This window comes from Hesperophylax consimilis, chromosome 6, assembly GCF_061612785.1.
Source record: "Hesperophylax consimilis isolate HC1 chromosome 6, BYU_Hcon_1.0, whole genome shotgun sequence".
Lineage (NCBI taxonomy): Eukaryota > Metazoa > Arthropoda > Insecta > Trichoptera > Limnephilidae > Hesperophylax > Hesperophylax consimilis.
Window position 1 is genome coordinate 32,463,311 of NC_142841.1, and position 14,168 is coordinate 32,477,478.

At 34.2% G+C, this 14,168-nt stretch overlaps 1 protein-coding gene and 6 non-coding genes across 7 annotated transcripts in view; 1 reads left to right on the forward strand and 6 right to left on the reverse strand.

Moving 5' to 3' along the window:
* Window positions 1–555: 555 nt before the first annotated feature.
* LOC149423212 (5S ribosomal RNA) lies at window positions 556–674 on the reverse strand. Its single transcript, XR_016302371.1, has one exon. It is a non-coding gene; the product is annotated as a 5S ribosomal RNA (ribosomal RNA).
* Window positions 675–997: 323 nt separating this feature from the next.
* LOC149423213 (5S ribosomal RNA) lies at window positions 998–1,116 on the reverse strand. The gene has a single exon (XR_016302372.1). It is a non-coding gene; the product is annotated as a 5S ribosomal RNA (ribosomal RNA).
* Window positions 1,117–3,847: 2,731 nt separating this feature from the next.
* Window positions 3,848–3,966, reverse strand: LOC149423214 (5S ribosomal RNA). The gene has a single exon (XR_016302373.1). It is a non-coding gene; the product is annotated as a 5S ribosomal RNA (ribosomal RNA).
* Window positions 3,967–4,289: 323 nt separating this feature from the next.
* LOC149423215 (5S ribosomal RNA) lies at window positions 4,290–4,408 on the reverse strand. Its single transcript, XR_016302326.1, has one exon. It is a non-coding gene; the product is annotated as a 5S ribosomal RNA (ribosomal RNA).
* Window positions 4,409–5,112: 704 nt separating this feature from the next.
* Window positions 5,113–5,231, reverse strand: LOC149423216 (5S ribosomal RNA). The gene has a single exon (XR_016302374.1). It is a non-coding gene; the product is annotated as a 5S ribosomal RNA (ribosomal RNA).
* Window positions 5,232–5,554: 323 nt separating this feature from the next.
* LOC149423217 (5S ribosomal RNA) lies at window positions 5,555–5,673 on the reverse strand. Its single transcript, XR_016302375.1, has one exon. It is a non-coding gene; the product is annotated as a 5S ribosomal RNA (ribosomal RNA).
* Window positions 5,674–10,018: 4,345 nt separating this feature from the next.
* Window positions 10,019–14,168, forward strand: part of LOC149423218 (protein croquemort-like) — a 36,421-nt gene continuing 32,271 nt past the window's right edge. The window contains exons 1-4 of the mRNA XM_089633065.1: window positions 10,019–10,030; window positions 10,626–10,805; window positions 11,914–12,039; window positions 13,840–14,097. Coding sequence (XP_089489191.1) covers window positions 10,019–10,030; window positions 10,626–10,805; window positions 11,914–12,039; window positions 13,840–14,097 — 576 coding nt within the window. The remainder of the gene's footprint in view (window positions 10,031–10,625; window positions 10,806–11,913; window positions 12,040–13,839; window positions 14,098–14,168) is intronic.

Here is a 14,168-nt window from a genome sequence, read left to right on the forward strand (position 1 = left end):
GAATGCGGAAGCACATCATGCAAGATTCCCATTCTTGCGACCCGGGTTCGATTCCCGGGCAGTGCACTCCTTTTTTATGGAGAATCATTATTTTTCAAAGGAAGGATATTTTTGATATTGTATTTTAGCTCCAGTAGTATGAAATAAATTTTGAAGTGAAACTTCTTTACGCGCGTCATGCAATTTCGTGGACCGGAGTAAAACCAACTCATGACCGAAACGAAAATGCGGGACCGATTAAAGTTCATTTGATCTAGTCAAAGTTTTGAAGTAAAATATAAATGCTTCTTAGCTCATCTCGACAACTGGCGTTGGTGGTGTAATGGTCAGCATAGTTGCTTTCCAAGCAGTTGATCCGAGTTCGATTCTCGGCTATGGCAAATTATTTTTTTGTTTTTAACGCCTTTTTTTTTTTCAATGGTTGACGATAATATCAATCCACTAAGTAATATTTTAGGCCTGTAGAATAATTGAAAAGTTAAAGAATGATATAAAATTTTTTATGATGTTAACGATAAAAAAATAAAAAAAAACATAAAATTACCATAAAAAATGGGCCAACGGCACGCGGTGTTCCCAAGCGGTCACCCATCCAAGTACTGACCGCGCCCAATGTTGCTTAACTTCGGTGATCGGACGAGAACCGGTGTGTTCAACATGGTATGGTCGTTGGCAAACGCTAAACAATATTAATTTCTATTCTACCTGCAAATAAATATATGAAAATTAGTATAAAAAAGCCCTAATAATACTGAAAACATTAGCAAGGTGTGTGCGACGTTGATAAAAATAATCATTACATACGCGCTTGAAAAAGATCGTAATTACATCCATAACTTTGTAGGAATTTTTTTTTTCAATGGTTGACCATAATATCAATCCACTAAGTAATATTTTAGGCCTGTAGCATACTTGAAAAGTTAAAGAATTTTATGATATTATTAATTATAGTAACGATAAAAAAATAAAAAAAAACATGAAATTACCATAAAAAATGGGCCAACGGCACGCGGTGTTCCCAAGCGGTCACCCATCCAAGTACTGACCGCGCCCAATGTTGCTTAACTTCGGTGATCGGACGAGAACCGGTGTGTTCAACATGGTATGGTCGTTGGCAAACGCTAAAAAATATTAATTTCTACTCTACCTGCCAATAAATATATGAAAATTAGTATAAAAAAGCCCTAATAATACTGAAAACATTAGCAAGGTGTATGCGACGTTGATAAAAATAATCATTACATACGCGCTTGAAAAAGATCGTAATTATATCCATAAATTTGGAGGAATTTTTTGAAGTGAAACTTCTTTACGCGCGTCATGCAATTTCGAGGACCGGAGTAAAACCGACTCATGACCGTGACGAAAAAAAGGGATCATTTCGCTATAGGAGCCTAGCTAATATTATATACCTAGTTTAACTCACTCTCCTAACTCATCTTCGCTGTCTACAGGCAGAGCGCACGACTGTGGTCGTGAAGAACCGAGGTTCGATCCCCGCTTTAACTATTTTTTTTTTTTCTTTTTTTATAACTTTTAATTTTTTTTATCACATGCTACTTATAAATATGTCAATAGACAGAAAAAAAGAGAGAATGAAATGAAAAGAGAGAGAGAGAAGAATACTAGAAGTTTCACTTCTGTCTTGCGTAGGCTTGACACACCCATTTTTTAATATGACACTTCGTAATGACGAAGTGTCATTTTTTTCTCAAATTACGTTCGGAACCGTTGGTTTCATAGAGGCTTACATTTTAATTCTTCTGTGGTTGACTTCCGTATTTGAATATAAAGCTTGGTGTTTTCCAATCCTGTTCCCAAAAGCGAACAAATTGACTCTACGGGTACTGTTACAGTTCCCAAAACCGAACAAATTAGCCTGAGGAGTTAAGTTATTTTGGTTTCTTTTCAAACTGTTGCTGTCTTGCATGTAAAGTACATGATATAAATATGAACGAAAATAATTTGACATATTTTTTTTCAGATTATTCAAAATGTGTTTCTCAAAGCGAGTAACGGCATATATATTCATTGCCTGTGGAGCAGTGTTGGCAGTAGGGTGTTCCACTCTCGTCGCAATGTGGCAAACTATATTTTTTAGCGTTTTGAAGGATGTAAGTATGTAAAGTTATTTATTTTTTAGCGTTTTGAAGGATGTAAGTATGTAAAATTATTTATTTTTTAGCGTTTTGAAGGATGTAAGTATGTAAAGTAATTTATTTTTTAGCGTTTAGAAGGATGTAAGTATGTAAAGTTATTTATTTTTTAGCGTTTTGAAGGATGTAAGTATGTAAAGTAATTTTTTTTTTAGCGTTTTGAAGGATGTAAGTATGAAAGTAATTTATTTTTTAGCGTTTTGAAGGATGTAAGTAGGTAAAGTTATTTATTTTTTAGCGTTTTGAAGGATGTAAGTATGTAAAGTTATTTATTTTTTAGCGTTTTGAAGGATGTAAGTATGTAAAATTATTTATTTTTTAGCGTTTTGAAGGATGTAAGTATGTAAAGTAATTTATTTTTTAGCGTTTTGAAGGATGTAAGTATGTAAAGTTATTTATTTTTTAGCGTTTTGAAGGATGTAAGTATGTAAATTTTTTTTTTTGAAGTGAAACTTCTTTACGCGCGTCATGCAATTTCGTGGACCGGAGTAAAACCAACTCATGACCGAAACGAAAATGCGGGACCGATTAAAGTTCATTTGATCTAGTCAAAGTTTTGAAGTAAAATATAAATGCTTCTTAGCTCATCTCGACAACTGGCGTTGGTGGTGTAATGGTCAGCATAGTTGCTTTCCAAGCAGTTGATCCGAGTTCGATTCTCGGCTATGGCAAATTATTTTTTTGTTTTTAACGCCTTTTTTGAAGTGAAACTTCTTTAGCCGCGTAATGAATTTTCGGGAACGTAGTAAAACCGAGTCAAGATCGAAACGAAAAAGCGGGTACCCCCACCACCGCTCACCGTTCAGAAAAATGGTGTACAAAATTCGTTGTAATTATTAAACAAGTTAAATAACGTATTTTCGCACAATTTCGCAAGTCCAGTATGGTCTAGTGGCTAGGATACCTGGCTCTCACCCAGGAGGCTCGGGTTCGATTCCCGGTACCGGAAATTATTTTTGGTCAATTTTCTGAGATACTGTTTTATTTAATTTGTGTTTTGATTATTTCAGGTGATATTTTTAAGAATTCATTTTATTAAATACAAGCAGTGACTTGAAAAAAATCATAAAATTGTTAATTTTTCAATATGGACTTTTGGCAGCCGGGATGTATTTATAATTTCACAATTATTTTAGGAATGCGGAAGCACATCATGCAAGATTCCCATTCTTGCGACCCGGGTTCGATTCCCGGGCAGTGCACTCCTTTTTTATGGAGAATCATTATTTTTCAAAGGAAGGATATTTTTGATATTGTATTTTAGCTCCAGTAGTATGAAATAAATTTTGAAGTGAAACTTCTTTACGCGCGTCATGCAATTTCGTGGACCGGAGTAAAACCAACTCATGACCGAAACGAAAATGCGGGACCGATTAAAGTTCATTTGATCTAGTCAAAGTTTTGAAGTAAAATATAAATGCTTCTTAGCTCATCTCGACAACTGGCGTTGGTGGTGTAATGGTCAGCATAGTTACTTTCCAAGCAGTTGATCCGAGTTCGATTCTCGGCTATGGCAAATTATTTTTTTGTTTTTAACGCCTTTTTTTTTTTCAATGGTTGACGATAATATCAATCCACTAAGTAATATTTTAGGCCTGTAGAATAATTGAAAAGTTAAAGAATGATATAAAATTTTTTATGATGTTAACGATAAAAAAATAAAAAAAAACATAAAATTACCATAAAAAATGGGCCAACGGCACGCGGTGTTCCCAAGCGGTCACCCATCCAAGTACTGACCGCGCCCAATGTTGCTTAACTTCGGTGATCGGACGAGAACCGGTGTGTTCAACATGGTATGGTCGTTGGCAAACGCTAAACAATATTAATTTCTATTCTACCTGCAAATAAATATATGAAAATTAGTATAAAAAAGCCCTAATAATACTGAAAACATTAGCAAGGTGTGTGCGACGTTGATAAAAATAATCATTACATACGCGCTTGAAAAAGATCGTAATTACATCCATAACTTTGTAGGAATTTTTTTTTTCAATGGTTGACCATAATATCAATCCACTAAGTAATATTTTAGGCCTGTAGCATACTTGAAAAGTTAAAGAATTTTATGATATTATTAATTATAGTAACGATAAAAAAATAAAAAAAAACATGAAATTACCATAAAAAATGGGCCAACGGCACGCGGTGTTCCCAAGCGGTCACCCATCCATGTACTGACCGCGCCCAATGTTGCTTAACTTCGGTGATCGGACGAGAACCGGTGTGTTCAACATGGTATGGTCGTTGGCAAACGCTAAAAAATATTAATTTCTACTCTACCTGCCAATAAATATATGAAAATTAGTATAAAAAAGCCCTAATAATACTGAAAACATTAGCAAGGTGTATGCGACGTTGATAAAAATAATCATTACATACGCGCTTGAAAAAGATCGTAATTATATCCATAAATTTGGAGGAATTTTTTGAAGTGAAACTTCTTTACGCGCGTCATGCAATTTCGAGGACCGGAGTAAAACCGACTCATGACCGTGACGAAAAAAAGGGATCATTTCGCTATAGGAGCCTAGCTAATATTATATACCTAGTTTAACTCACTCTCCTAACTCATCTTCGCTGTCTACAGGCAGAGCGCACGACTGTGGTCGTGAAGAACCGAGGTTCGATCCCCGCTTTAACTAATTTTTTTTTTTCTTTTTTTATAACTTTTAATTTTTTTTATCACATGCTACTTATAAATATGTCAATAGACAGAAAAAAAGAGAGAATGAAATGAAAAGAGAGAGAGAGAAGAATACTAGAAGTTTCACTTCTGTCTTGCGTAGGCTTGACACACCCATTTTTTTTTTTTTCAATGGTTGACGATAATATCAATCCACTAAGTAATATTTTAGGCCTGTAGAATAATTGAAAAGTTAAAGAATGATATAAAATTTTTTATGATGTTAACGATAAAAAAATAAAAAAAAACATAAAATTACCATAAAAAATGGGCCAACGGCACGCGGTGTTCCCAAGCGGTCACCCATCCAAGTACTGACCGCGCCCAATGTTGCTTAACTTCGGTGATCGGACGAGAACCGGTGTGTTCAACATGGTATGGTCGTTGGCAAACGCTAAACAATATTAATTTCTATTCTACCTGCAAATAAATATATGAAAATTAGTATAAAAAAGCCCTAATAATACTGAAAACATTAGCAAGGTGTGTGCGACGTTGATAAAAATAATCATTACATACGCGCTTGAAAAAGATCGTAATTACATCCATAACTTTGTAGGAATTTTTTTTTTCAATGGTTGACCATAATATCAATCCACTAAGTAATATTTTAGGCCTGTAGCATACTTGAAAAGTTAAAGAATTTTATGATATTATTAATTATAGTAACGATAAAAAAATAAAAAAAAACATGAAATTACCATAAAAAATGGGCCAACGGCACGCGGTGTTCCCAAGCGGTCACCCATCCAAGTACTGACCGCGCCCAATGTTGCTTAACTTCGGTGATCGGACGAGAACCGGTGTGTTCAACATGGTATGGTCGTTGGCAAACGCTAAAAAATATTAATTTCTACTCTACCTGCCAATAAATATATGAAAATTAGTATAAAAAAGCCCTAATAATACTGAAAACATTAGCAAGGTGTATGCGACGTTGATAAAAATAATCATTACATACGCGCTTGAAAAAGATCGTAATTATATCCATAAATTTGGAGGAATTTTTTGAAGTGAAACTTCTTTACGCGCGTCATGCAATTTCGAGGACCGGAGTAAAACCGACTCATGACCGTGACGAAAAAAAGGGATCATTTCGCTATAGGAGCCTAGCTAATATTATATACCTAGTTTAACTCACTCTCCTAACTCATCTTCGCTGTCTACAGGCAGAGCGCACGACTGTGGTCGTGAAGAACCGAGGTTCGATCCCCGCTTTAACTAATTTTTTTTTTTCTTTTTTTATAACTTTTAATTTTTTTTATCACATGCTACTTATAAATATGTCAATAGACAGAAAAAAAGAGAGAATGAAATGAAAAGAGAGAGAGAGAAGAATACTAGAAGTTTCACTTCTGTCTTGCGTAGGCTTGACACACCCATTTTTTTTTAGCGTTTTGAAGGATGTAAGTATGAAAGTAATTTATTTTTTAGCGTTTTGAAGGATGTAAGTAGGTAAAGTTATTTATTTTTTAGCGTTTTGAAGGATGTAAGTATGTAAAGTTATTTATTTTTTAGCGTTTTGAAGGATGTAAGTATGTAAACTTATTTATTTTTTAGCGTTTTGAAGGATGTAAGTATGTAAAGTTATTTATTTTTTAGCGTTTTGAAGGATGTAAGTATGTAAAGTTATTTATTTTCTAGCGTTTTGAAGGATGTAAGTATGTAAAGTTATTTATTTTTTAGCGTTTTGAAGGATGTAAGTATGTAAAATTATTTATTTTTTAGCGTTTTGAAGGATGTAAGTATGTAAAGTTATTTATTTTTTAGCGTTTTGAAGGATGTAAGTATGTAAAGTTATTTATTTATTAAACATTCCGATCTCACTGACCCTGAGATAAAACTGAATAGATATGACCACGATTTAGTAGAAGTGTTTATGTCATTTTATATTTAAATGAATTTTTCAGGAAAGACAGATTTTTTTACTCCCCTTAAACCCTTTTTAAATGTTTCCCATTTTTTATGATGACCGTAATAAAAACCTGGATTTTTTTTTAATATTTGCTTACAATAGAATTCTTCCACGAATTGTCTGTATCACTTTTTTATCAGATTCACTGACACGGACATTTATAGTAAAAAGAAGAGATGTTTTAAAGTCGTAAGTAAGGTGACTAACGCAACGACGCCATTAACCCCGTAATGATATAGTAACAGAACTTGAATAGAATTTTCAAAGAAATTTAAAATTAACTTTGAATTCCGTGAAACAACCCGTCCTTTTAATCTTGCTTTTCAATGCAAATCAACATTGTTTGCAACCAATGGTTCTTTAGGACTCAAACTACATACAACTTTATACAAACGCAACTGTAAAAAAACTGTCGTTTTCTTTTAACACACTTTCCTATGTGGAAAATATGGGTTTTTTAACGGATTTAATTAATCGCGTGAGAAAAGGTCGTCTTTACAACTCATTCTTCTGTGAAAAGATTTGTCGGCGTTTTTGTTTTTTTTTTTCTATTACAGCATGGATTTCCTCAAGATGTATGTAGGTTCCCTTTTCTTGAAAGGGTGCTGTCGGACACCTCCCTAAGTGTGATATCATTCTTCTTTATGTTAAAAAATAGCAGAAAGTTATTTATTCCCAAGTCATGAATAAAGTGACTGTTGCGTGTCGTATCTTGTGATTGTCCTGTTTTATATAAATATTTGAATATTCCTCCTACTACCAAGGTTATTGGAAATTCTGGGGTCTTAACTAGTAGAGGAGTGAACCCGAGAATGTGAAATTGCGAACCTAACTCTTTTGGTCATTCGGCCACCATCGGCTCTGAAGTTTCCCTCTATTTTTTAAGTAAGATTCCTTTAAGAGAAGGTAACTCTTTCATACTCATTAATTTATCAGTTATTCCTACCTTAGCCAATGTTACAGCGTTGCATCAGGGCAGATGTGTAGATTGTGATGAATTTTGTGTTAATGTATGTGGAAGCGATACCGAAATCCTCCTGGGATCTGTATTTTGGTATGACAATTATTAGTTAAATCAATGTGGTTTTCGACGTTTTATGAAGATAAATAGTGTAGCTTTGTCCCTTCGCCGTCGTCTTTGGATTTTTTGTGGATTGCTTCCGTAATTTGCGTGCTCGATGCATTTTGGGTATTCCCAGGACTTCAGAAAGAAATCCAAAGTAATGCTGGTTTCAAGCTAAATGTTTCAGCCGAAGTGATGGAGTATCTCTTTGTTGTATTATTCTAGTGATATCTTTTTTACACATGTGCATGTCAAAAACATGCGAGTATGATTTAATCAAAGAATAACAAGGAATAAACCGATAGCAGTTTGTAGTGGACGTGTCTATGTGTCCGAAGTAAGCTAAATTTTACCTCCTCTGCTGGAATGGATTATATTCTGACAGAAGGCCGGAGTATTTCCACTTTGCAATAAAATCCAAATAAATATTTCTGAACAGATCCGAAATCTAAAAACTGCCTCTGAAATATGATGACATACGCATTCAAATAGTATTATTTGAAATAAACCTATACTTTTTTAGTTGTTAAAATTTTGCATACGAATATTAAAAAAAATATAAAGTGGCTCGGCTCGCCTAACATTTTTGGTTTCTAAAATTACTGATAGCGAAAAATAATATAAAAGCATAGAATCTTTGGTTTCATAAAGGGAGATTGTAATTCTCCTTTGGTATACTTCTAGATTTTATAAAGCTTGGGGTGTATTTCTAACACTGTTTAGTTTTAAGATACGACAATTTCTATAAGACCATATAAACAAATTAACCCAAGAGGTTAAAAAATCTAATTTATTATTTCTTAAACAAATAATCAATTTCGTTGGCCTGTTTAGATTCTCTGATCAGCTTTGTTTGGCCTGTTTAGGTTTTCTGATCAGCTTTCTTTGGCCTGTTTACGATCTCTAATCAGCTTTCTTTTAAATCCTTATAGATCACATTTCTAATGATTCTCTGTTCAGTGGTATTTTTTCACCCGTTTATTTGATTGCATGCATATTCATGAATCAATGTTATCACGCCATCTAAAGGTTTATTAGGCAGGTACCAGGTGCCTACAATAATTGACATATTTGTCATCAGTCAAGCGTTGCACATTATCTTGTAGTAACAGCTGAGTGTACAATCATCAAATAATACCCCTTATCTATGCATATAGGTGATGTACGTACGTAATACGTATGCAACTATTTACTCGTTGATAAGGACGTGTAATGGCTTGTATTTAGCTAAGCACCAAATCAATAGTGATTTTATGAACAAATTTTTGCTTTTTGAACTTACTCCGACCAAAAACAATTATTATATCGAGAATTTTATACTTTCGGGAGAAAGTTATGGAAGAACTTTTTTTTATTTTTGTTCTTTAGATCAATTTTGCTTACCATGCAATTTCAGGATTTTGTTGGATAAATCTTATAATTTTATAACTAGTTTATTAGATGCAATGATAGCCGTGTTTGGTGGCATTATAAGTAGCAAGCAGTAGGTATGCTAGTGATGTATATACTCTGCACCAAGCAAAATACGTAAATATCTATGCTGGAACAATTCCAGAAAACCATCCTCGTGTATTTATATGCGGACGTATGGAACTTATCCGAATATGCATGCAAGTTTGTTTTAATATAATGCATAACTTTATTGATAGCCCCCCACTCCCATCGACCAACAAAGTCTAGACAGGGCATGTAGATATTAAAAATGACACCGAAACCAAAATTATTGGTTTCGAAAATTTGTTTACGAAAACGTTTATCAAAAATAAAGTGCATTATTTCATAAACAAAATATCACAAAAAGCATTGCTTATTAAATTTGTCTCCGAAGATATTATGCTTTCAAAGCGAAGCGACGGCATCAGATGGGGAGATTGGTTATAAAATTACTCATAGGTGGGACGAATTATTCGACAGAATTCATAAGACACGCCATATCTAGAGTTGATATATCGATGTCCACCCCTCTTGGAATGCTATAGATTATGCGCGTCTGAAAACTTCATTCGTAGTCGTCACCAGACTTTTTCCAGATACCACACGGCAGAACACAATTTCTAGCATAGCATAGCATGACAAGAGGAATGAAATGAAATTCCAATATATTTCTTAAATATTTCTTCTAACTACTTCTTAAATAACATTAAAACTTGTTTGTATGAATCAGAGGAACAATAGTATTCCCAATATTGTGGTATGTCATGAGGACGAAGGTAGGAGTAAAGGGAAGGAGATGTAAAGGAGGAAGGTGGTGAAGTACCTGGATATTCAAATCTGGTCATCAAACACACCACAAGACATTTCAAGCAACTATGTATGGTGGTCTTTCATCAGGGCGATACTGAAAGTATCTTCCACTCTTTTGAACCTGGTGTAAAAATAGTTCTTTTAAATGAACGTAAGTGAAATCACACAAATTAATTATATGAAATTGATTCGTAGTCGAGATACTTAACCCTCGACTACGGAGGCCCTTAAACTATTCAGAACTGAACACGCCTAAAGCCATTTCAAGCAAAGAATCAATTCTGAATGGTGGTTTTCACTAGGACGATACTGAGGGCGTCTACCACTCTGAGTGTGCCGAGTCGATTATGCTTTACTCCCGAATTTGAGATTTGAAAGGAAAAACAGCATAACTCATTGTTTTTTCTTTTTCTCCTTTGAACCATCTTGGTTTTGCCATTTATAGCAATTTAAGCGATTGCAGCACCCTGCATTTATCTCGACATTTTTGTCAGACTGTACGTATATATATATATAACATTTATTATCTTTTACATATCTTGATATTTTTACTGTTTCCAGAAACTAATCGTTACTGAAAATTCCATGAGCTATGATATCTGGAAAGAAACACCGTTTCCCATGTATCTGGAGATATTTCTCTACAATTTCACAAACAGCGATGAAGTTATTAAAGATAATTCAGTGAAACCAATCTTTGAAGAAAATGGACCTTATGTCTTCAGCGAACACCACATAAAAGTGAGTATTTCGATGAATTCTTTGATTAAATTTGGAAACCTTATTACTGAAGTAGCCCGTGTACAATAAGGTTTCACCAACTAATATCATTTTTCGTTATTAAATTATTTCTAAAAAAATAGTAACCCTACAAGTGGGTACAACTAGTTCTATAAATATTAGACCTCGCATCCAAAAAAGTACGTTTCTATATAGTTTTCTCATATTCTTTACATCAAAACCAAAATTACTTCTGAAATCGTAATTTATTTATTCACACCATGAAGGCTTTTACATCTATACAACGTTTAAGGTAAGCTGATCGGGAGTACAATAATGTGTGTAGAGTACATAAAAGAGTAAGCAGGTACAATACTAGTTATCGTTGAGAATTGTTGTACATTCAAGTAGTAATTGTTCCATAAATAATAATAAGAGTACAAGATAGGTACTATGAAAGTAGTAGCGGAATAATATTTAATAACATTGTTGATGTTAGTAAAATAAATATGAAATGTTCATTGATAAACATATTAGTATTTATCAAAACTTTATAATGCCAGATTGGGTATTATACAGAACATAGCTTAACATTAGTACAGGAATAAACAAGAACCGTTTGCTGTAAAGCAAATTTGTAATCAACAAACACTGATTACGCCCGATTGGCTGTTTTATGGAAAATAGACAAATTTATAAACAGATAAAGAAGTATTGTGGATCAGTTACAAATATTCAAATAATATATTAATATTTGTAAGTAGGTACTTAAATACCGTCCTTCATATTATATTATACTATCGAAAATTATTTTTTTATTTTAAACAAAGAATTATACAATTTATCTATTCCAATTACACAATTCCTTTTTCAAACTTTCTTCAGACAGGTTATTTCAAAAATGCGAAAAAGAAAGTACAAATAAACACGATGATTTCACATTTGAAAAAAAATCTTTACTGAACCAATATAACGGCCATCATCTTGAACCGGAAATGCAACGTACAAACAAATTTACAGATAAACGAAATGCACAACTATCGAGTTAAAATAGGACTTTGCAAAAGCGCATTCAAAAAGCATTTCGTTTTCCAATCTCAACATTCTAATGAAAAACTTTCTGTTTTAGGTGAACAAAATATGGAACCCCAATGGAACGGTTTCCTTCTTTCAAAGAAGAATTTATAATTTTGTGCCAGAAAGATCAATGGGTTGTTTGTCAGATAACATAACTAATGTAAACATGATTGCAGTGGTAAGTTAACAGTTCATTTTAATTATTACTTTATAATTTACTTTGGTAGAGTTAAAGAAAATTTGCAAACGCAAATGAGACAAAACTGCAATTCAAAACTGCGAAATTCACATAAGCTTCGACTTTTGGATGTAGGGGAGAGTATGGTATATCGTACCACTTTGCACTTAACTCTCAATACTGTATGATTGAAATGGGTTAGATAAGTGGAGTTAGGTTCAAATAAATACTTATTTTATTGGGTACGATATTTATTTAAATCATATTTTACAGGTATCTGGAATGTTTTCAAATTACATGTTTTATAAAAAATGATTTTCGGTACGATTTACCGAACCGGTATGGTTAATCGTACCACCGGTATGGTAAATCGTACCTAGACCATTATTCCAATTTATATCGAAGAAAACATGGACATTTTTAGGGCATGCATGTGTCGCAAATGTCTGGGTTACTGGCGCAAGCTTCATGCACCCATTTATGGCAACGAACGCACTGGATCAAGTCTCTTTTGGGTCCTGCCTTTTCAAAATAATTGCCAAAGCATAGGTGGCGTATGTTTTCTTCATCGTCATCATCAATATCCGTATCCGAATCGTTCAAAACGACAATACTGTCAGCATCTTCACTATCACTACTACTGCAATTTTTGGCCTTTTTTCGTTGAGCACACTTCTTACCCTTAATGGGTTTTTTTTATGAGTTTTAATAATCTTATTTTTCTTTTTTTCAATTTTTAATTTGGGCATTTTGACAGCTGAGCGTCTACCAGTAGCCACTTCTAGTCCTTTTTTATACGGACTTGCTGTTATTTCAGCAGCCTTTTATGCCGTGCGCGTGTTATTTTTTCCTTGGTTCTTTGGTATTGGAGAAATCTCAAGAATTGATAGTTGAAAAGATGTCGACGCGTTTGAATTCGTTTGCCCCAATTCAATTTTCTGAACAGCATCTGGTGTTGAAAAGGGAGACTCTGACGAGGTCACTGGTGGTGGTGGTCGCAACAAAGGCTCTGACGACATCTCTGGTGTTTGTTGTACTGAAATCTTTAATTTAAAACTAGAAAATAATTCACTTAAAAAACAACCAAAAAATTACGATAAATCGTACCGGTACGATTTACCAGACCACTTGCGGTACGATTTAACAAACTCTAAGTTTTTATGAAAAAATGACAACAAAACATGTAAACGACGGTAATAAATATGATTTTGCTTTATTAAATTGCAAAATATAAACATGCTAAGTGAACTTAATTTGAGAAAAAACTAACATTCCTACCTATGAACACGAAATCACCTTACGCAGGAGCCGAAAAAATTAGATGAAGATTGTGAAAAAACAAAAATACTCCACTGCCAGCGCACGCATGATCCAACACTAAATAAAAATGGCTAGACAACTATGACGCTTCTAACGGTTGGCAGAGTATTTCCAGGATTAAAAAATAGTGACCCGTAGCAAAAATATTGAGGTGGTACGATTTACCGACCGGTACGATATACCATACTCTCCCCTAAATGTTTGTCATTTATAGAGGAGGAAGATCGTTGTCATCATTATCATCAACTTCAGGGGAGAATCGTCATCAGCATCATCATCTCCATCTTCAGAAGCGGGATCGTTATTATCTTTAACAGAGGGCTCATTGTCGTCACCACCATCTTCAGGAGGCGGATCATTGCTATGGTCATTATTTTTAAGAGGGGGACCATCGTCATCAACAGGATTATCTTTAGGAGCAGAATCTTCGTCAGCATCTCCATCACCATCATAAAGTGGGATCATTATCATCTTTAACAGGGGATCATCGTCCTCATCACCGTCATCAAGAGACGTATCATTTTCATAGTTATTATCTTTAAGAGGGGGAACACTGTCACCGTCATCATCAGGACGGGGATCATTTTAATCTTCATCGTCATTATCATCTGGAGGTGGATTATTTGCATTTACGTTAGCGCCATCATCGTCAGGTGGAAGATCATTGTCATCATCATCATTGCCACTGCAACCCATGGAAAGACTTCAGACTTCAAGGAAATGCCTCCACTCCCTTGGGTTTCCTACTGGTTTAGTTCCTATACAAACGGAAGAATTGTTCGCCTACACATCGACCTGCCACCTAAGTT